The sequence below is a fragment of the Panicum hallii genome, chromosome 1, assembly GCF_002211085.1.
Source record: "Panicum hallii strain FIL2 chromosome 1, PHallii_v3.1, whole genome shotgun sequence".
NCBI lineage: Eukaryota > Viridiplantae > Streptophyta > Magnoliopsida > Poales > Poaceae > Panicum > Panicum hallii.
This window is the reverse complement of record NC_038042.1, coordinates 49319928-49341950: the sequence shown is the minus strand read 5'-3', so window position 1 is coordinate 49341950 and position 22023 is coordinate 49319928. Positions and strand designations below refer to the sequence as shown.

General features: G+C 48.7%; 1 protein-coding gene across 1 annotated transcript; it reads right to left on the bottom strand.

Moving 5' to 3' along the window:
- Window positions 1-1296: 1296 nt before the first annotated feature.
- LOC112887338 (proteasome-associated ATPase-like) lies at window positions 1297-14058 on the bottom strand. Its single transcript, XM_025953486.1, is given in 13 exon segments — window positions 1297-1795; window positions 2969-3120; window positions 10003-10055; window positions 10841-10901; window positions 11099-11221; window positions 11497-11579; window positions 11926-12003; window positions 12147-12233; window positions 12235-12315; window positions 12413-12527; window positions 13036-13166; window positions 13505-13654; window positions 13744-14058. Coding segments are annotated over 13 exon segments (1677 nt in total). The 5' UTR covers window positions 14044-14058; the 3' UTR covers window positions 1297-1532.
- Window positions 14059-22023: the final 7965 nt, after the last annotated feature.

Below are 22023 nucleotides of genomic sequence, written 5' to 3'. Positions count from 1 at the left end.
CCCCTTCCCTTCCGCAACACCACCTCCCCTCCTCTCCGCGGCCCGGCGTAGCCTCACGGGCGGGGAGCGGGCGTGGCGGTGCGGGCACAGAGCAGGCATGGGCCTCGCGGGTGGCACGGAGGCGTGGCGGCGCGAGGGAGGCGTGGCGGCGCGAGGGGGGAGCATGCGCTACTTCCGCTACCCGACAGAGGCCGAGGCCCAGGCGGACCACTTCCTCCGCGCTATCAACGACCTACGCCACCTCATGCTGCTATCTCCCGCGGCCGTCGGGAATCCACGCCGCCTCTCGTCGTCCTTGGGTCCTTCGTCATGGTGGTGGATGGATCCAACGCTGTGCAGTTCGCCATCTCCGTAGAGGTGCGGGAGGGGGAGATCATGGCGATGCTCGGCGCGAGCGGTGCCGGCAAGAGCACGCTCATCGACATGCTCTTGGGCTGGATCTAGCGCGAGAGCCTCCGCGGCACCGTCGCGCTCTACAGGGAGGTTTGGGCTGGATCTAGCGCGAGAGCCTCCGCGGCACCGTCGCGCTCTACAGGGAGGCGCTCGATGGCCGCTTGCTCGGGGAGGCGAGTGAGCCGAGGAAGTAGTAGGGTGGTGGCCCTCCGTGAAGCCTCATAGCCTCGTGACGTGGCAGTGGTTGAGGCGCGCCTTTTCACTGCTGCTCGTCTGCTAGTGGCCGTTCCCGGAGCCGGAGCCGGCGCGCCTGACGGTGGCGACGAGGCCTAGGCGAAGCGCGCCACGGGCCCTCCGGCCTCAAGCAGCAGCATCGTCCGCGCACGGGGCTGAGGCCGGCCGCCATCTCTGCTCCACCTAGATGTCCTGGCCAAGCACGTCGGACGCTATGGAGAGAGAGGAAGGAGAGAGGGGATGCTCCACCTTGATGTGCTGGGTGAGCACGTCGGACGCTACGGAGAGAGGGGACGAGAGGAAGAAGGTCGGAGATATTTTGATCCATAAATTTTAAAAAACATATCGATGGGTAAGCAGTGTTATGTTTTGAAAAGCTGAAAAATTGTTTTAAAGATCAGTGAACTCGAACAATTGTAATGAAATTAACCATCTGCCTATGTTGTGAACGGTAAGGAAATGAATCACATTGTGATCACTGATTCCCTTCGCTCGCTAGGAGCCAGAGAATAGAGATGATCCCATCAGAAACAAACAGGAATTAACCTGAAAGTAAATGAATTCCCCAGGAAGATCAACAGTAAACAACAAACAACGTCTGGGGATGATCACATCAAACAAACAGGAATTAACCTAAAAGTAAAGGAACCCCTGGAAAGATCACAGCAGTAAACAACAAACAAGGTCGCATGTAAATAAACCACTGTCAGGATGGACTCAATTGGCCAATGCTTGTTTCAAAAGAAAAAATATGGCCAACGTTTGGAACATGGTTGTGAAATAAAATAGTTTACACAATGGCAATCGATTTGTTTTACAACATACTGATAACGCATAACATGAAACAGAAGGCTTAATAGGCCAAGCATACAACTGTTTCTGTGAAGCACGGCACTCTCGCCATGTTAGCCAGGACCAACTTTTGGGATGTCGTAATGCTCGCTAAGGTTTGCCAAGTACTGGTTAAAGTCCTGGATCCGGTCCCTGTGCGATTTGTTGGCAACTTTGGCCAGCTTCTGCATGTCAATCTTCTGCTTCTGTTCCATGTAGCGTCGCTCGGCTGGTGTGAGGTGGTCGTAGTCAGGGTGTGGGTTCCCTTCCTCCTCTCCCATCTTGTCAGCTTCGGTCAGCTCACTGTTAGGATCGGTTGGCAATTCAGAGCTTCCACCTGAACAATAACCAGTGGGATTCGATATGAAGGTTGCATATTCAGCAGAGGGCAATTTTAGATTCATGAAATTCAATTACACAAACAGAAAGGATAAACAATGTACGCAATGAATCAAGTTGTTGGGCAAATGAAACAAGCATAACTACTCCGTATGTAAGTATGGATTTACCAACTAGTGAGCAATTTCTCTAAGCCTAAAATCAGATAATCATAATGGCATCAGGAGGAAACAGTTTTGCAGTCATGGAGTTCAGTTACGCCAAACAGCAAGGTGAAACAATGTGTACAAAAGAAGCAAGTTGTTGGACAAATTAAACCAAGTCAAGCATGTATTGACTATGATTTACCAACAAAGAGTGAGCAACTTCTCTCAACAGTTCAGAAAATCAGCAAAATCACCATATAAAGAAGAATGCACCCAGAATCCCAGATTCCCATATCATTCTAGTAAGACTGGTCTTCACCTACAGAAGAAAAATGTCATAGTCTATCGTATCAAACTAAAGTGGAAACCTGACTGTACCTTAATTCCCAAGTTTCCAAACAAATATGTTGTCACTTGTCACCACACGTGCTCATAATAACAATAATAATAACAACTAAAAAGGGCTACAGTGCCTAGTTCTTGTTTGTTTTGCATTAAAATTTGTTAGCATAGCCTATAGTCACGATTATCAACAAACTTTAAATGACATATCCTTCTTGCAATGAGTAATGATACCAAGACCATTATCTATTACAACGCTATAAGAAAAAGAACAACGGCAGCTGCCAGCAGCAGTAAAACTATGAACCAATGTGTCCAGAATGCACAAATTTGACATCAAGTACTAGTACATAGCAGGAAAAAAAGTGGCATCAGCAAGCAATTATTCATGTTTGAAATCACTGTATTTGATTGCACAGACAAATATAACAAGCCGAGGAGTTCAGGTAGACAAGACAAGCCAGTAACTGCATAACCAAACCAATTATTCAGAGCATAGAGAATAACCAAACCAATTATTCTGAGCATAGAGAACCAGGAACTACCAACAGCTAGGGTGGGCACAACCAAGCAATTAACCGGTCCGCTAACGTACACAATAATGCTCATTAACACGTTCAGTTGTTCACAGAAATTTGAATAGTTTGCTTAGGTTCATAAAAGCCAGTGTAAATGAGCCAAACCTTCATGAAGTTCATCATGCTCAATCTGAGACGACTCCTCACGGTGCTGCTGCTTCTTCTTCTTTTTCTTGACTCCGCCTTCCTTGACATCCAGTGCTTTCCCCTTCAGCTTCAGCCTCCCCCCAACGACATTTTGGTACCCCGACATCTCGCTGGGACAAGGAGAACCGAGAAAGTTAGCTCAATAAAGCAAGACAGCACCTGATGTACACGATAATCTGATGCGCAAACACGCATCTGAGTGGCGCATACATGCCAGCACGGTTCTAGATTACACTAATCTTGATTAGTTCAAAGATTACACTGAACTGGTGAAAGGTAGCAATTTCAATTGATAAGCGACTACAATCTCGAAGCTAATCACTTTATAAAGAGATCGGAGATTGCCCAAATTCAGGGGGCGTACAGTTATCGCCATTGAAAGGTTAGAAACCCTAGATGGCGCATGGAGAGCAGAACAGCAGATAGAGCACCGCGGCAAACAGATCAAATGATAGGGGGAGGGGAGCCAAGATAACAAGGGAGGGTCGAGATTACCAGGTGCTCCCTGCTGTTCCCCTCGGGGGCGGCGGGGGCAGCGGGGAGCCGACGCCTGAACGACCTGCTTCCGCGCTTCGATGTGTCTGGCGACTAGAGAGAGACGGCAAGGAAAGGTTGCAGAAATATGGGCCTTTTTTACTAGTTACTAGTAGTATAATAAAGGGAAAAAGTCCTTTCAACCCCCTCAACTATCAACGTAATCTGATTTACCCCCTCAACCGAAAAAACGGATATTAAACACCCCCAACTATTGAAACCGAAACCGTGCAAGTTCAAAACAATTCAGGACGCTAGCACAACACAAAATCATTGCGCCTGACAGCTACAGAAATTAGAACATACAGGGCACTAGCAGTCTACTGCAGGCAGGACTAATTAAACAACACACCAAGCAGGAGGAAGAGAAGGAGAGACGGACCTGGAGGTGCTGGGCTTGAGCAAACCTTCGCGTGGAAGTGCTGGGCTGAGCTTGCCTTGGCCGCGCTGACTACTGCTGCTTGCTGGTCAGCTGTGCACCTGGCGGTCTGCTCCGCACCCCACATATGCTCACGAGCCGACAGAGCCAAGCAAGCCTCCGGCCAGCGCACATGTGCCGTCGGCAGGCCGCACCTGGACTCCGCCGCGTGGGCTGCTGGTGCGGCCGGTGTGCGCACGAGCCTCGTCTGCTCCTCGTGCTCGCCCCCGACCTCGGTTCCTCTACCGATAACAAGAACAGACAAATAAATAGCACGAACAGAACAGTACCCTCCAAACTTTGATCCAAAATTACTTCCTAAAAACACGATGAATTGAACAAGTGGATTCGAAAAGGCTCAAGTAAACATCGCGGATTTGGAAGAAAACCGAACATAAAATCCCAAAAAAAATCGATTCTTCAGCCCTGATTCGACAGCCCAGGAATGGGAGACCGGGGAGTCAGCGAAGACGGGCGAGGCGGAGCTTCTCCTTCCACGCGAGCATCGCTTCGCCTTGCCTCACACCTGCCTGCCTGCTCGCCCACCCGCGAAACGTGCGGCTCGTGGACGGGGGCGGGGCGACACGCGACCGCGCGAGGTGGGCCGAGGGTGCCTACCTGGTGGGGTTGAGGAGGAGGCTGTAGAAGCGGCGGCGGCAGAGCTGGGAGGCGGAGGGCGCGAGGGGACGGGGAGAGCGGGTGAACGCCAAGCGGCCGCTAGCGTCAGGGGAGAGCGGGCGAGCTAGCATTGGTCTTGCCTCACAGGCCTTTCAAAAGCTCTCTCACACCCTCTCGTTCTTTCCTTTCTGGAGAGATTTCCTCGAGGGATCCGAGTGAGAGTATTGCAAGATAAGAAACTCGTGCTAGTGAGCTACCATTATATTTTTTTTGAGCATTTAGTGTTTGTCAAGTGTTTGTCAAGCTGGTGGATTCAAGTTTGTTACTCTTGGAGCTTTGAGCTCCTGGACGGCTAGGCATGCTCGTGAATGCTCAGCTGAAGTTGTGAGCATCACGATAAATTTGTAATCATCTTTCCTGTTGGAGAAACTCATAGTAAGTGATCTTGGACTTGAGCATTGGTCTTGCCCTTGGGTGAGGAGCATAGAAGTTCTTGAGAACCGTCTCTTGAACTCTTCCTCAACGGAGACATAGCTCCTTTGGGAGTGAATTTCGGGAAACAAACCTCTATCTCTCTGTATACTCTTTATTTAAGCTTCTATCCATTTGCTTTGCTTGTGAGACAAACTTTCTAGGATTTGAGCTTGATCTACTTATTTACAAGCTTCTAGCTTGAACCAGCATGTGAGAAACACTTAGAAGGAACCCCTGGTACTTGCAAATTTACTCGATCTAAATTCCCTCCACCTGTATTGTAGTTTGTCGCTAAACTTTCATACCCGGATATTCCGGATATAATATCCAGAAACTCCGAACCTTAGGTCCGGAGTATCCGGACATATATCTAGAGTATCCGAATATTTAGGTTACTGACTGTTTGAAAACTTTTTGAAAAAATGTTTTAAAGTTGCAGATTAGTCTATTCATCCCCCTCTAGGCATCTTGAAGTCCTTTCAATGGCTGACTATTTTTTCTGCATTGTTCTCAGCTTCCATCCTTTCTAAGATTTTTTTTCTTCTGAGGGCAATAGTTGGTGCCATGGTCTAAGTCTCTTTCGTGAAAGTGACAGAAATATTTTCTCGGCCCATTTGATGCGGAGGTCCCGGACCGCAACCTCGGCCTCTACCTCTGCCCCTGTATGATCACCCACCTCTTTGCGGAGGTTGATCGAAGGTTGTGCTCTGCTGGGTTGGTGGTGGAGTGATGAATGACCGTAGAGCGCTTTGAGTATCTTCCTCTTGGGGTTGTACTGGAAAAACATAGTGTTGACTCTAAAGTTTTGGGTTGTACTGACCCGTGTGATGCCAGTTTTGCTAATTGTTTGCATTTTGCCTCATCAGTTTTCTCATCTCGACCCTCCTCTTGTGGTCAGCATCGGATTTTCCATACTTCTCCATTTCAGCGTACAAGTCCTTGAGGGATCTAGGAGGCTCTCTAGTGAGGTGCGAAGCTAATGGCCTAGGGACCAGACCAGCGATGCACTTCCAGATTGCCATGTCCTCCGTGAAGTTGGGTGTCTGTTTTTTTCTGGACAAACCTTCGAAAGTAGTCATAGAGGGGTTCCCTGTCTTCTTGCAGGCATTGGAAGTTGTTAGCTGCAGTTCAGTCGTCCCTCTTGAAATCTTGGAAGTCCTGCTTCAGCTTGTTCTTGTGGTCATTCCAACTTAGAATGGACCTCGGTGGTAAATAAGAGTACCAGTTAGCTACTGGACCCTCACAGGCCATGATGAATGATTTTGCCATGATGGGGTCGTCCCCTCCTGCGGATGCAACGGTGATTTCGTAGGTCATGAGGAACTGGGTTGGGTTTGCGGAACCGTTGTATTTTGGGAGCTGAACAGGCTTGTACCCTTGAGGTCAGGCTTGTACCCTTGAGGTCATGGGACCTGCTGCAGTGACATCAACAAAGGCGAGTGAGGGTCAAAGGGGGTTCCTCGGTTCTTTCTTGCTGATTGTTTGTTGGTCGCAGCCTTTCTTTTGGTGGATCTGAGGTTGCGTGCCGCCTTTGGTGTCCCCGGCTTCACCGAGAAAACTTCCCGGCGAAGGGTTTTGACGTCCCTTCGGGAGAGGAGCTCCGAGCTGCCGCCGTACATGACGTACAGCTTCTTGCGGCGCTCGTCTCCCCCCCCCCCCCCCCCGGACTCAGAGTCGGACCGGTGGAAGAGACCCTTAAGGTCCTTGTTTGGGGCTTGGTACCCCAACTCCTTCTCCGCCGCAGCAGCATCGGCATCAGAGACCTTCTCCTTGCCGGACCGCCGCGGTGGGGAGGAACCATCCTTGGAGGCCTGGTCGCGCCTCTTGCTGAGGTGCTCCGCGAGTTTCTGGATCTCGCGGCACTCGGTGGTGCTGTGGCGAGCCCCAGGATGAACAGGGCACGACCCAGGGTCGGTGCGCTGTTGGCGTGGGCGCTTGCCGCGCGAGTTCTGGCCCCAATCCGCTGCCGCCGCAGCAACCGGAGCCCCAGCTCGTGGCTTGTCCATGCCACGATTCTTCTTATTCTTTTTCTCGCCGCTGCCAGGGGCAGCGACACTTGAGCCCCCCGTCTGTGTGGGCCCTCCTTAAGGGGCAGAGGGCCATGCACGGCCCTTTGCAGCCCTGGCGCATTTGTCCGCCAAGGCGAACAAGGTGGTGACAGTTTCCACCTGGTGTGTCACCAGCTTCTCCAGCATCTTCTCGTCATGGACCCCCTGACGAAAAGCCGTGATAATAGATGCATCGAAAATGCGTGGAATTGTTCCACGTACCTTGGTAAAGCAGGAGATGAAGGCCCGGAGGGTTTCCCCGGGTTGTTGCCTCACGGCGTGGAGGTGGGCCTCCACGCCATGCTGCTGGTGCGCGCTGGCAAAGTTTCCATGTGAACTGTGCGCAGAGCTCACCCCAGGATTGGATGGATCCTGGAGTGAGGTTCATGAGCCATGTCCGGGCTGGCCCGGTCAAGGCTACATGAAAGTAAGTTGCCATTACGGCGTCATTACCCCCAGCCGCCGTGATGGCGGTGATGTAGACCTGCAGGAATTCCGACGGGTTGGTTGACCCGTCGTACTTTTCCGGCAGGTGGGGCCGAAACTTGGACGGCCAGGCCACCGCACGAAAGTGGTCTACGAGCGCTGCGCAGCCCACCCCGGCCACCGGGGCCTGGGCGAGTCCCTGCAGCTTTGGCACAGCCGCGTCGAGCTCGGCCTCAAGGTTCCGACCCTCAATGTTGAGCCGGCGCACGCACGCCCGCTCGATGGAGATGCGGGCATCCTCTCCCGCACATCTACGGTTGAGCTCTGCCCGCAGGTCTTCGATCCGTGCACTCCTCGTTGACGGGGAGTGCACAGAACCGGATGCGCCGCCTTGACGACGACGCTGCCTGGACACAGATCCCCCCGCTGAGCCTGGGGTGACCTGCGCCAGGTTGAGGAGGCAGTCGACGTCGTCACGCCATTGCCTCAACACGTCGGGCAAGGCCGCCACGTCTGGCGGATTGTGGAGCAGCTCCTTGGCCGCTGTCAACGGCCCGTTTTGAGCGGGCTGCGACACGGCCCTGGAGGGCTGCCCCGCAGCACGCTGCGGCATGACAGGCGCCACAACCCTAGATGGTGGACGGCGAGAGGCAAGCGGTGCAGATGATGCCACTTCCTCCCCCATCGGGTGGTCATGGAGCTCAGCAAACTGAGGCATTGTGACCAAGTGACTTGATCTTGCGCAAACCAAACCTATACTCCTACCTGGCGCGCCAAATGTCAGAGGAAATCTCCAGCCAGGTGGCGGAATGCACACGCCTAATCCTAGTTTAGGATGAGTTTGGGGAAAGTCTAGGATCGCTTGATCAAGAGGCGTAAGAACATGGAAAGCACACAAGGGATTTGAGTCGTTCAGGCCGCCGGAGCGTAAAACCCTACGTCCACTGCGTGTTGTATTGCTTGTGAGACTTCAAGAGCATGTGTATGTGTGAACTTAAGAGAACTTGTGTTCTAACGAGCGCGCTTCCCTTTTATAGGCTCAAGGGGAGCGCGTACCCTGAGTGGGGTCCCGACAAGTGGATCTGGCTGTATATTAGATAACGTACACATTGGAGCCTTAAATGCTACAGATTTCGGAAATCTTCCTCTTCAGCTCCCGTGCGTATCCCCTAGCAGGGTATGGTCATATGCCGTTTCACTAGCACAGTGACTGCTGCCAGTGACATGCACAGTGGGAGACATGCTGTCACTGTTGGGTCAATTCCCGCTGACGGGCGAAGGGGCTGAGTTGACCTACCGTGCTGTAGCCTCCGCGCACCCTGTAGCAGCGCACGCCGCAGCCCTCCTGCAGCAGATCATAATTACCCTTTGCTCACGCGCGTGGCGCTGTGATGTGACTACACGCCGCCCGCCCGCACGCGCGGCGCGGTGACGCGACGCGCCGGCTCGGTAACTGGCGGGCTTGCCGTGGTGTTAGCGTACCTGCCCAACGTATCAGTGGGCTGCCCATACCTTGTCTTGGGCAAGCGCACCCCACCTACCCGCATTTAATGCGGTAGTTGGGCTGGCGTCCCGCTGAAGGCTGGCTTAGCAGCCGCTTCCTCAGCGGCACGTGGCGGCACCGGACCTCCTCCCCGGGGGGGAGGGTGGTCCGGGCACCCGAGGCCGGCCCAGGTGTACTGGCCCCCTAGGGTCCAGCTTCCACACGTGGCGGCACCGAACCACCCCGCGGTGATTCGGGCCCGTGGTGGCCGTTCCTAAGCACCTTGTCCTTGTGGGCACGTGGAGGCACCGGACCTGCTAGAGCACGGGGTGAGGTCCGGAGACCGTGACCCCAGCTGTCAGGCCCGGGCCGTACGCCCCGTCACCCAAAGGCATAGGGCGAGGTTACGGATAACCTCGCGCCCTTCGGGTTGGACACCCTAGCAAGAGGTACCCCTGTCCGTATGTACCGACAGTAACCTCTGATGCTTTTTCACACTTCATCGTCATCTTGTACAGAGCGTCACACACGACTTCAGTACCAAAGGTCATCACACTCCTTGTCAGCTTCTTTCCTACCCGCCTACGACCTTCGACCCCTATAGACAACATAAAAGAGAGATCGAAGGTTATCGTCTTCGACGGCCTCCCTGTACTGGTCCTCCGGGAACCTTCGACTTATTAAAAGGCGATCCAAGTTACCATGATCGTTACATAACCATTCGGAGGCTATCAGCTTGGGTCTCCTCACACCCTCGACTCACCTACAACCTCCGACTGCCTATACCGAAGGTGACGATCCCCATCATGATGTATTACTACCGACTACGTACCAAGGAGGGGAGTAGAGGGCTGCTTGTATGGAGGAAAATTATACGGTTGGGTCTTGGGTGCACCCAAGGAATGCAGGCTCATTCCGATTGCAAGATAAAATCAATAAATTTTAAGGCATAGCAAATAATCACACAAGGCACATACTCGGTAGCTGTAACCTTCCGAGGCGTGTACGCTGCCTTCGTTCCTCCAGCCAAATTTCTCCAGCGAACTGCCAAAATCAAAAATAAAGAATCACTGAAACCGAACAGATCAAGTTCAACAAACAGATCAAGGAGCCATGCGGCGGCCCGGGGGGGGGGGGGGGGGGGGGGGCCTCCAGGCCGCCGCGGGTGGGGGGGACTGGCGGGAGCCGTGCGGCGGCGGGCGGGGGGGCTCCAGGCCGCCGGGGGGGGGGGGTCTGGCGGGCCGTGCGGCGGCGGGCGGGGGGGTCTCCACGCCGCCGCCGGCGGGGGTGGGGGGCGGGCCAGATCCGGCGCCGGCGGAGCCCGCGGGGGGGGGGGGAGGCGGAGCGGCAGATCCGGCGCCGCCCCGGGGGGGGGGGGGGCGGTTTCCGCCGCCGCCGGCGGGGGGTGGGGGGGGCCGGCTGGCGCGCGCTCGCCGGCGCGCGGGGGGGAAGGGGGGGGGCGCCGCGCGGCAGAGGGGAGGGGAGAGGGGCGGTCAGTCACCTGCAGAGGGGAGAGGGGCGGGCGGTGACGAGCACCGGTGCTTGCGCGCGTGGGAGGCACAGTGAAGAAAGTATATTCCTCATGCTAACTTAAGGGCAGGGTACCCGGACCTGGGTGTCCATCTCGTTCTATCAGGCAAGGACTTTCGTCTCTGTTCAGCACAGGAAACATATTCATCGATCGGAGGAAGACTCGGCTCCCCCTTCTCATCTTTTGGAACTTGCCCCCTTATTAACTATAAAATAATATATAAAAATGACGAGGTGGAACACTAATCATAGAAAGCATCATAAGGAAAAACGAAAATTCCGCAGACCAATTTACATACCTTTGACGCCCAGTGTCTTTCAGCTTGTTGGCAAACATCCCTGATATCTCTTCCCGACATCCTGCATTCAGTTGAGAACCAGTCACAAATGAATTGACTGCAAACAGGGCAGCTGTCTCAAATTATTATTCAACAGTTTGAGTAGCAGTATGAATTCAGCAAATGATCCTTTGAATCAACCAAGTAGACAGGTAATGTTCCTTGGAATTACAGGGATGTTGAAAGTGTAACATAAACATGTAAAATCCTAGTACTTACTCTTCAGTGGCCAATGAAAATTGGACCAATTCAGATTTAGTGAAGTGCTTGGCATACTGGGCAGCTATTTCCATACGAGTTTGCTGATCCGGTAAGCCAAAACAGATGATTGAATCAAAACGGCTGCAAATGTCCATAAAAATAAACATGTTAGAGGTGCTTTTCACTAAAATAATATGTATTAGCAATATGATCACGACGATCAGAATGCTACAAGGTTATGCAGCTTAGTTAGTTGTTGTTGAACTACTGGCTCGTTAGTAGCCTATTAGACATTGATATAACAGGAAATAGGCGACAAAAAAACACAAGGGAGCTTTTGCAAGAGAACAAGAACTGCCAAAACTATCTGGGACTGCTTGCAATAAAAGAAAAGACACATCAATAGAAAACTACACCTGATGAGAGCTGGATCAAGTTCCTCCTTTCTATTTGTTGCAGCAATAACTACCACCCTTCTATCTTGCTCAAATCCATCAATCTTCACAAAACAAACATATTTAGTATGATAGAAAGATGTACTATATGTTGATACAGGGGTGCTTGAATGGCTTCAAATGAGCCACAATGGATGATAATTTTTCGAAAAAATGACAATGGCTTTGCAGGTGGATGTCAACAGACACAAGTGACTTGTGGAGGTAAGGTAACTGACAAAGTCCAACAGAACAATAAAATTCTTTTTGGTTTCTTCTTGATCAATAATTGCACGAAATGTGCATATCAGGAGATAGTAATAGAAGCAATTTATGATAACCTAAATGGAAAAGAGATAGTAATAGAAGCAATTTATGATCACCTAAATGGAAAAGAAACAAGGACCCTACGTGTCGCAGAATTACTGACAAGATTCTTCGTGTAGCTTCATGCATCTCGCTGTCTCGAGCAATAGCAAAAGAGTCCACCTATAACAAGGATATCCAAATTATGAAAAGAGGTAAGTTGAAACTTCAGAATAACAAGAAACTCACAGTATAATACCCAACAAAAGGAAACATTGCACTTGAGTATCCTTAAAGTTGTACGCTACAATGAGGAAGACATTTACCTCATCTAGGAATATAATAACTCCATCAGGAAGATCGTTTGCAAGTGAAAAAACAGATCCCAACAGGCGCTCGCTTTCACCATAATTTCTCGCCAGCTACTTTTAAAGCACTGATCAAAGCTTCAAGTTCTTTCAAACTAAAACTCCCACGCTTGATGAATTCAATTTCCTGAAAGATTGATCAGGTATGACATTAATTATGATATATTGAGAAAATGCAGGATAAACTCCTTTCCAAAGTCTTCAAAGGATTGAAAAATACTAACAGAATAATCCGATCCAATAAGTCGCTCGAATATTAAAACACAGAGACCATCTTCATCGAGATCTCCAGTGCTATTCTTCTTGGGAGGGTTCAATGTGATTTCTCGCGCAGCTGGACTGGAAAAGAAGCACTTGATTAAACACACAGTATACTGGTATAATATGCAAGACCTGGCAAGCCATATATCTACAAAATGGACCAAATCACAAAGGCCACTTGCAGGAAAAAGATTCAATTGGAGACAAATAAAGCAGTTCGCACAACTGTCCTATCCTACTAGCATGGCCAAACACTATTGAGGGGAAAGGAGAGGGAGAAAAGTGCAGGTATTAGGATTTTGATGGATGGGGAATTCACCAACAAAGAAGTATCGCAGCATGTAATAGAACCCTCTTCAGTTGGTTAATTAACAGTATGCCAGTATAAGCAGAAGGAAATCATGGCCTACGCATGAGCTTTATCAGAAACAAAAAAAAACAATATACATATAGCATATATCTCCACAAACAGTTGATGAAGACTAAAGCTGAACTGTTCTGTTTGGGATTTGTTCTTGCCATGAATAGAAAAAGGTAATTGTATAATATACTTATGGGATAGAAAAACACGGCTTTATTTGCTAACCTGTCCCAAGCACGTACTAGCACCTCCAAGCCACCACCATGTTGTTCTGCCTCAAGTCCGATGCGGGTTACAAGATCAACAATGAGGTGTGATACATTGCAAGTAGATGGCATGTCGAATTTAACAACCACCTGTTCCGAAACAAACCAAATCAGAGAAACATAATCATGGTAATGAAAGTCATATTGCATGCCATATCTAGAAAACAATCTACTGCTGTGCTCTAATAGCAACCATGCATAATTTCAAAAGCTTCCTACTTCATAGTTGTACTGACACTCATACTTAACTCAAATGAGCACACCGGTTTCAACATTTACCAATCACTCCAAGTCCTCCTAAATTTCTTCTTTGTACCATTAGCGATTCCAGCAAACCATTATTTATGGATTGCAGATAACTCAATTTCACGAAAATGGGACGACTTTTCAACACTGGCTAGACAAATTGGGGGAAGAACAAGAACAACCTTTTGGCCCTTCACTGCAACATCAAACTGCGGGTACGACCCGCGCTGCATCCCTCGGCTCTGGGCGAGTTCTATTATCCTCTTTCTCTCCTTGCGGGCCAAATCCTCCCCCTCGGTGGGATCAGTACTCACAGCCGCGCCGACTGGACCCTGTAAACACAAGCGAAGCTCAAGCCATGCCAACATCATTCTCCGAATAACACTGAATTTCGAGTAGAAGAGAAGCCAAAGATCACAACCTGCTCATTGCCGTCGGCGTAGACTATCGGAAGCGGCGCGAGAACGGCGGCCGCGCCGATAGCGAGATAGGCGGCGGCGAAGGACGATGCCGAAGCCCCACGCGCCGAAGCAAGGGGCCTGGCATTGAGAAACCCTAGGCGGCGTGACCCTGGCGCAACGGACGGTGAGGCGGCAGCGTGAGGCTTCTGGAGAGGAGGGAGAGGTGCGGAGGACGATGAGGAAGCCGAAGCCGCCGATTCAGTGTGCAGCTACCGGAGGATGCGAAGCAGCGGGAGGCGGCGGCGTAGGAGCATGGCCATGCCGGGCTCGCCGCCGGGGAAGAGCGGCTCGGCGTCACGTGGTGTTGGGCTCCGAGACCGTGGGACAGGGTGGCTTGAGGTCGGGAGGAAGCCGCCGGAGTGTTCGCGGCGGGGATTCGTTTCGCAGTTGGGCTTTGCCTTGCCCCCTGCCCACGAAAGAACAAAGAGTCATGTGGCGACACGTCTTCATGTGACGTTTACGTTCACGTTTTGCTCGTAGACGTTACGCGCTAGGTTTTCTAGGCTGGGCCGAGAAGTTCTTTCTTGGGCCGTATTCTTTCAATGGGCCAGTTGAGATAAACAGAGGTGGACAGATTCCGGCCGGCCAGCCATCCCAAATATTGCAACCAGCCTGTTTATTCACGAGCGTATACGGCGAGAAATTTGCCTCGCTGAACTCAAATGTGTGTATACTGCTCCCTCTACATTACATTTGTAATCTCTACTGATTTTTTTTCTGTAAAGAATCAAAAGCTCTTTAGTAGTGCTAGGCTGCTACGTAGCTAGTCGTTACGATCACCATGGAAGGCTCAAGATTCTTGCGTTGGAGCATCAAGAAGAGACCAGCTGCTTGAAGTTGATGGGGGCGGCGAATCCCATCCGCGGCGGCGCGGAGAAGATGGCCACGGCGCCCTTCCTGGACGTGGCCTGCGTGCCGTGCACCCCGTCCCAGAACAGGTACTCATCGCGGTCGGAGCAGTAGGTGGCGTTGGGCGTGCACCCGGCCTGCGCGTTGAGCCACCCCCCGCCGCAGCACGCGCTGGCCACCTCCCGGAACCCGACGGCGGCCGGGCGCGCCGTGAAGTAGGACACCACGTTGTACGAGCTCTCCCTGCACTCTGCAACACTGTTCTTCCCCACTACAGAGTGAGTTGGTTCACCAATCGCCACCTCACTGATCCTGTTACCACTGCCACTTCCTAACTCTTTGGATCTAGATGTCCGTTTGCAAGGAACATGTAGCAGGGCATCTGAAGTTTCTGAAGCTGTCAGAATGAAAATTTGTTACATTTTCCTTGCTTAAATTTCAAGATTGATTCATAGGAAATATTTCAGAAATTACGATTAATTTGAGCCTCAGCCTGATTCTTCGAGTTAACCTAAAGCTCGGAGCCTATTCCACAAGGATTGCGAGTTTAATCACACCCCATAAAAAAGAGGACTTGGCAACTCTCGGGGCATGAGCATCTATCGACTGTTTAAGACCGTATAACGATCCTAGAATGTAAATTTTCTGTTAAAATACGGAGGCTGTAGCCATGTTCATATTTCATATGAATCGACTTCTTGCCAGGAGCATATCAGTCGTCACATAGTCCCGGATCTGACACATTCTTCTCGACTATTTAAGACGATCTTTCACTCAGCCGGTTTTACCACATTCTTCCAGACTGTTTAAGACCGTATAATGATCTTTTAAGCTTTACACAATATATGTTGCAATTCGTGCTTGAATTTGGTACAGAGATTCCATCAGGAATCTTCATGTATATATCCGAATCTAGTGACCAATAAAGATATACGGTCACGATATCCATCAACTGTATGGATAGACGTTTTGTATTGCCAGAAATATTAAGTATCGGAAAGTAATTCCATTCATTACTATAGAGCAAGTTTTATGAAATCAATGCCGTATCTCTGCGCAAACCCTTGTGCTACAAGCCTCACCTTGTATCTCACCACCTCATTGTTCTCGTTCCGTTTTCGGACAAAAACCCATTTGAAACCCACAGGAAAGGTTTTTGAAGATGTAAGTATTACTGATGAGAATACCTCAGGCCAATTCCGCCTCAATTGCCTCCTTCCATTTGTTACAGTCCGAGCGCTTCTTACACTCTGCAATGGATTTAGGATCTGAATCATTTTGAAGGTTGTCGGCAATTGATGTCGCCAAATATACACCGACAATCGTAGTCTTTCTATTATAAGATTCTCTAGAATCAACATAGTTGGTGGAAATTTCTTGCACCTCATCTGACTGTTCAGTATTTTCCAATACAACGTTGTTGGGGTGTTCTGATATCCCATCATCAGGATTTGGGTGCACTATTGATGTGGGTTGTAGATTTTGTATGTCCACTTGGTGTCTCTCAACTTGAGGTTGAGTTTCATTTATTGGTTCAGAGGGTTCATCCCTCTGTTTCCTGGTGCGCTTGTGAGAAGTCGCTACCTTAGGATTAGCCGTACTTCTTCCTTTCTCTTATTGAGATGGTAGATGAATAGTTTTATTTGGTATCTCTATTCTTTCCGGCACATTCCTTGCGGGGAATGATGATTTTGTGACACATTTGGTGTTGGTAAATGCATCTGGCAGATTGTTTGCAATGTGTTGCAAATTAATGATTCTCTGAACTTGTAGTTCAGTTTCTTTGGTACCTGAATCCTTCTTTAGGGTGTCTGCGGCATCCCAATTGATTTCCTGGCATTCAGTATGGTACTTGAATTCTCTCCCTAATGCCGAAAAATGACCTTCATTGAAGATACAATCTGCGTACCGGGCAGTGAGTAGGTCCTCTGTGAGGAGCTCCAGGTATTTAATGATTGACGGAGATAAATACCCCATGTAGATTCCCAGTTTCCCGTGAGGGTCCATAGAGGTACACTTTGGTGGTAAGATCGGTACGTGTACAGCGCAACCGAATTTCCACGGATAGGAAATACTTGGAGGATCACCATGAATCAATTACAGCGGGGAGGCTGTATGGTATGCAATTTGGCACAATTGTATGAAGTCTGCAGCGTGTAAGACTGCATGATCCAAACAAGTTGTTGGTAGATTACAATCTTGCAATAATGGTCTAGAGATGAGCTTTATTCTCTTGATGAGAGATTCTGCTAAACCATTATGTGTGTGAACCTATGGTACTGAATGTAGAATCTCGATTCCTAATGCCATACAATAATTATTGAAGGCTTGAAGGCTTTGGAAGAGAATTCAGTTGTATTGTCCATTCTGATCGACTTGATCCGATGTTCTAGTTGGCTTTCTCTAAGTCGGATGACCTGTGCAATCAACTTTGCTATTGCATGATTTTGCGTCGACAAGAGGCACACACGTGACCATCTTGTGGATGCATCAATTAGAACCCTAAAATATCTGAACGGTCCGGATAAAGGGCTGGATGCGTTCAAGGAACTTGAGTGGTTCAGCTTGTATTTTGAGATGTGAGGGTCTCAAAATTAAAAGAATATTCTCTGTATGCCATTAAAAATTATACTTATTCCTTATATGCCATTAAAAATTTAATCATCCCTTCCTTACCATTGAAATTTTGTTTTCCATCCCTTACCTGCCATCCCGTTAAATACGACTTACCTGTCGTCGGACCGTGAGCGACAGGTGCAGTCAACGTCGATGCATAGCGGTCGAAGCCGTCTGGTTTGCAGCGCCCTGCTGCAGTCAGCAATACCTCTCTCTGTCAACACCAGCGCCACGAATCTCCCTTCCTCTCTCATCTCTGTTTGATTTCTCCCAAGGTAAAAAGAAAAAACAGAGCAACAACGCCAACCCCCTCCACCGAGCAAGCAATTCATGGAGTGCAAGCACACCCATCGCCGCCTCTTCTTCAATCAGCAAGCAACGCAAGCGAGACACCCTCCTCACCTTTGGTCGAGTCGCAACACTACTTCTCAATGCCGCCGAGTCGGCATCACGTGCTCTTGCGCAAGCACACTTTGTTGTTCTTGGCACCACTGTAGAAGCAAGGACGCCGCTGTGGTGGAGGTCCACCACCACCAGGGAGGCGTTTGGACGTCCTGCGAGCCAATTCCCGACACGCTCGTTGTCTTCCACGACGTGCTTCTTCGGCTGGCTCGTGCTTCTTGCTAGCATCACAGCCACTATGGTGGTGGCCCTCGCCGCCACATCCTCCCGTGGTCACTCCCCAGTCGCAGTGGTTGCTGTAGGTGCTCCCTCCACGCTGGGGCCATCGGGCGCCGCGACATCCGCCCTTCCAGGTGACCAGGTCGCGCTCTCGTCCCGCAGGCGCGGATGGCCGGAGCAGTGGGCTACCAGGACAGGAAGCCAAGGGAGAGGCGAACGGGCCTGCTCGGCCATCACTCCTCTCGAATCAGGCAAGCAACGCAAGTGAAAGCACTACATCTAGCACAGGCACAGTTAACTCCCAGCATAGTTAAAGTTAACAGTGAAATTTAACGGAGTGGCATACAAGGGATAGGAAAGAGAAACTGATGGCACTAAAGGGACGGTCAAATTTCTGATGGCTCGTAAGGGATGTGTATAATTTTTAGTAGTATGTAAGGAATTTTCTCCAAAATTAATTGCCAATGATTTTGGTATATAAGGGACGGTCAAATCTGAGGATTGTGAAAACTTCTTATCACTCACACTATGACCAATTGAATTGCCAATGATTTTTCTCATCATTCTGACTCCGCGATGGCCAAGGCGATCATGCCAAGTTTGGAATGTGTCAATGTTCTGAAAAATCACTTTGTATGCAACATATGGTACGGGTTTGATGTAGGTGCAGTACAATCCACATGGGAGAGAGGGCACCTTTTCAAGTGTCTCTTTGCCTTGTCTGATATCCTTTGTGAAAAGAAGAAATTCTTCTTTATTTTCTTCGTATGTTTCCACATGAATCCTATTTTTCTGGATATCCTATAACTATAACAGTAAGGTACGAGTTGAATCGGAGTACAATAATGCTTCCTGGATATGTATTTGTGTACCCACGGGAAGTGTAACAGTGGTCTTTTTAGAATCTACTATCATTGCATTGCCTCCAGCGATAGTTAGAACCATTCCTTGAAAGAGAGTTTAAAAATATCTCACTTCCCTCAGTATACTATTAGTGGTATAGCTGTCCACTAGGTACATCTCTTCCTCCCTTTGGTTGACTCCCGTAATGATCTATATGATTCAGAATTTAAAATAAGAACTCATGAAATATATAGAACACACCATTAATATTAATTAAAAAGAGTACTTGGTACAATCCAGCTAAGCAGATGAAAGGTAGCAACATCATGTTCGAATACAATACTTCTTGTAAATTAAGGGAAATAACTAAGTAGGGTGGAGCCTATATGAGGTCTCCAAACACATCAGTGTAGTCCACGAGCATGTTGTCGACGTTCAGAGGTTCTTCCACGAGAGGTGCCGAAGTTGTGGCGTTGCTTGGTCCCGCTCCTTGTGGAACTTGGTCCGAAGTGCTCGTCTCCAGCAGAGGCGAAGTGTGCTTCAAACTTTTAATTGTTCTGTGCACGATTTGCGGACTTCATGCAGAGATCCACCAGATGCTTTGGGATCTGACACTTCTTTGCCACATGATTATAACAACCACACTTGAAACAAGTGCTCTTGTTGTTCTTAACAGATTTTGGCTTAGAAATCTCTTTCCGCTTCTGGAATTTGCCACGTGGCTTGCGGGTTCTATTGGGCTTGCCTTTGCTAGTTGAACTTCCAGACAAGGTATTCCCGTTCTAACTAGATTTCTTAATGTACCTCAGGCAGAGGCGCAGTGCCCTGCGGCGCTGCCGAGAGTTCCAGATGGTTATCTCATGGTTCTTCTCTGTCTAACTTAATGTCTGAATCAATATGGCATAATCTTTCATATGGAAATATTATTGACAATGTCTTCTCTATCTTATCACATCCGTATCCTCTTGCTCCAGATGATTTTCTCCAATGTGTCCAGAATTTTGACCGGTTGCTCCGTGTAAGTCAAATCATCCTGAACATTCAACTTCTCCAGTAGCAACTATTCCTCTGGTATCCTCAAACACTTCTTCAACTGTGATATGTGGAACACGTTGTGCACATCTGACAGTCGCGCGGGTAGCTCTAGCTGGTAAGCTACCTCACCTTTTCGTTCCAAGATCTTGAACGTGCCAATGTAACGAGATGACAACTTCCCTTTGACCTTGAATCTGCGCAAATGTCTGATAGGTGATACTTTCAAATGCACAAATTCTTCTTCTTCAAAAGTCAACTCTCGTCATCGAGTATCTGCGTAACTTTTCTGCCTCGACTGAGCCACTTTCAGATTTTTACGGACAATCTGTATTTGTCGTTCGGCCTCTTTAATGATCTCAGACCCGACCAACTAACTTTCACCTGTCTCACCTGTCTCACCCAATACAACGGAGTTCTGCGCTTCGTGTCATACAATGCTTCAAACGGTGCCATTTTCAAACTGGTCTGATAACTGTTGTTGTAAGAAAATTCTGCAAACGGCAAACTCTTATCCCAACTGCCTCCGTGTTTTAGGGCACAAGTCCTAAGCATATCCTCCAATACCTGATTTGTCCTTTCTGTCTGCCCATTAGTCTGCGGAAGATAAGCGGAGCTGAAATTTAACTTTGTGTCCATTGACTCATGTAACTTCTGCCAAAATCGAGATGTGAATTGAGTATCTCTATCTGACACTATCTTTTAGGTACCCCATGCAAACATACAATTTGAGAGATATATGTATAACTCTGTTAATCGTGCCCTGTGTAGATAGTCTTTACCGGTATTTACCGGTATAAAGTGAGCTACTTTGGTCAAACAATCCACTATGACCCATATGAAATCATAACCATCTTGTGTGCGTGGCAATCCCACGATGAAATCCATAACAATTTATTCCGATTTCCATTCTGGCACCTTCAATGGCTGTAACAAACTGGCTGGTCTCTGATATTCTGCCTTGATCTTTAACACACATCGCACAGTGTTACGTAAGCTGCAACATCATGTTTCATACCATATCACCAATATCTCTACTTCAAATTCTAATACATCTTGATACTGTCTGAATGAATAGAATAAACTGAGTTATAAACTTCGTGCAAAATTTTCTCACGGGCGCGCAGCAACGGTCGCAGCCTCGCAGGGGAACAGCCGCGAACATCACATCCGCTGATCCGCGTGCGCCAGCGTCGTGATTGCATCCTCGCTGCACATGGAGCCAGTACGTGCGTAAATCCTGGGCCCATTTGCCATTTGGTGCGGACGCGCTAGCTTTCCGTTCTTAAACGCGCTGCTGTCGCTAGCAGGCTGGTTTTCCCGCGCAGCCGCGCGCTCCTCCGTGGCCCACCCATGCGGGCCCAGCCTCCATCTTTTTCTCGACTCGCATTATTACAAGGCCCATAGGGTATTTCTCGATTGCTAATAATTCGACAAGGCTCCCGTTTCTTCCGTAGAAATTGAAACCTAAAAGAATTTATAGATTTAATTCGATAGATCACCTAGAGCTACATTTTTCTTGTGTATTTACCATTTATCTTGTATAAATGAGCCCTTTTATTGAGTAGATTCAAGCGGATCTTTTTTTTTCAGAAAATCTACGATTCAACCTTTTACATTGAATAAATGAGCTTGCTGTTTGGCTAATATTCTAGCTTGTCAAAAGGAGACATAAAATGGTGTTGAACCTCAACGAAATACATTGCAGCTTAGTACTCCCACCATCTCAATAAATTGCTTTAGCTTTTCTAAATATGTGGTATTTTCTGTACGGCTAGATATACGTCATACATAACTTTAAAAGTTAAAACGATCTAAACTTATAGCAGAGGGGTATTACGCTATCGAGAACCACTCCAACCTAATTCTTTTAATATCATTGCTTGTGATACATGCATTCAGGTCCTAATCATTGATAGATAGACTTTCTTTCTTTTTCAAAATTACCATGTGCCAGCAACACGCGTGGGGTGGTCTTTCGATTTTGATTCAGCTTTCCGCACGAGGCGCGTGTTATTTGTCAGAAGAATACGATAAACGGATCCAGAAGTTGTGCAAAAGTTAGTATTGCATTTTTCATAGGATGGAAGAAATAATATTGTAAGCTCAATTTCAGTCCACCAACTTGGAATTATTTACTGCCTCAAAGTAAGAAACGGGCAATCCCTATAATTCATCAGGTACCAAAATGTCCTTTTTATAACAAGAAAATAATCGCAACAGTCGAAGCAAAAATGATTTCGCTAGTCATATTCAAGCGAAAGCGATGGCGAAGCAAA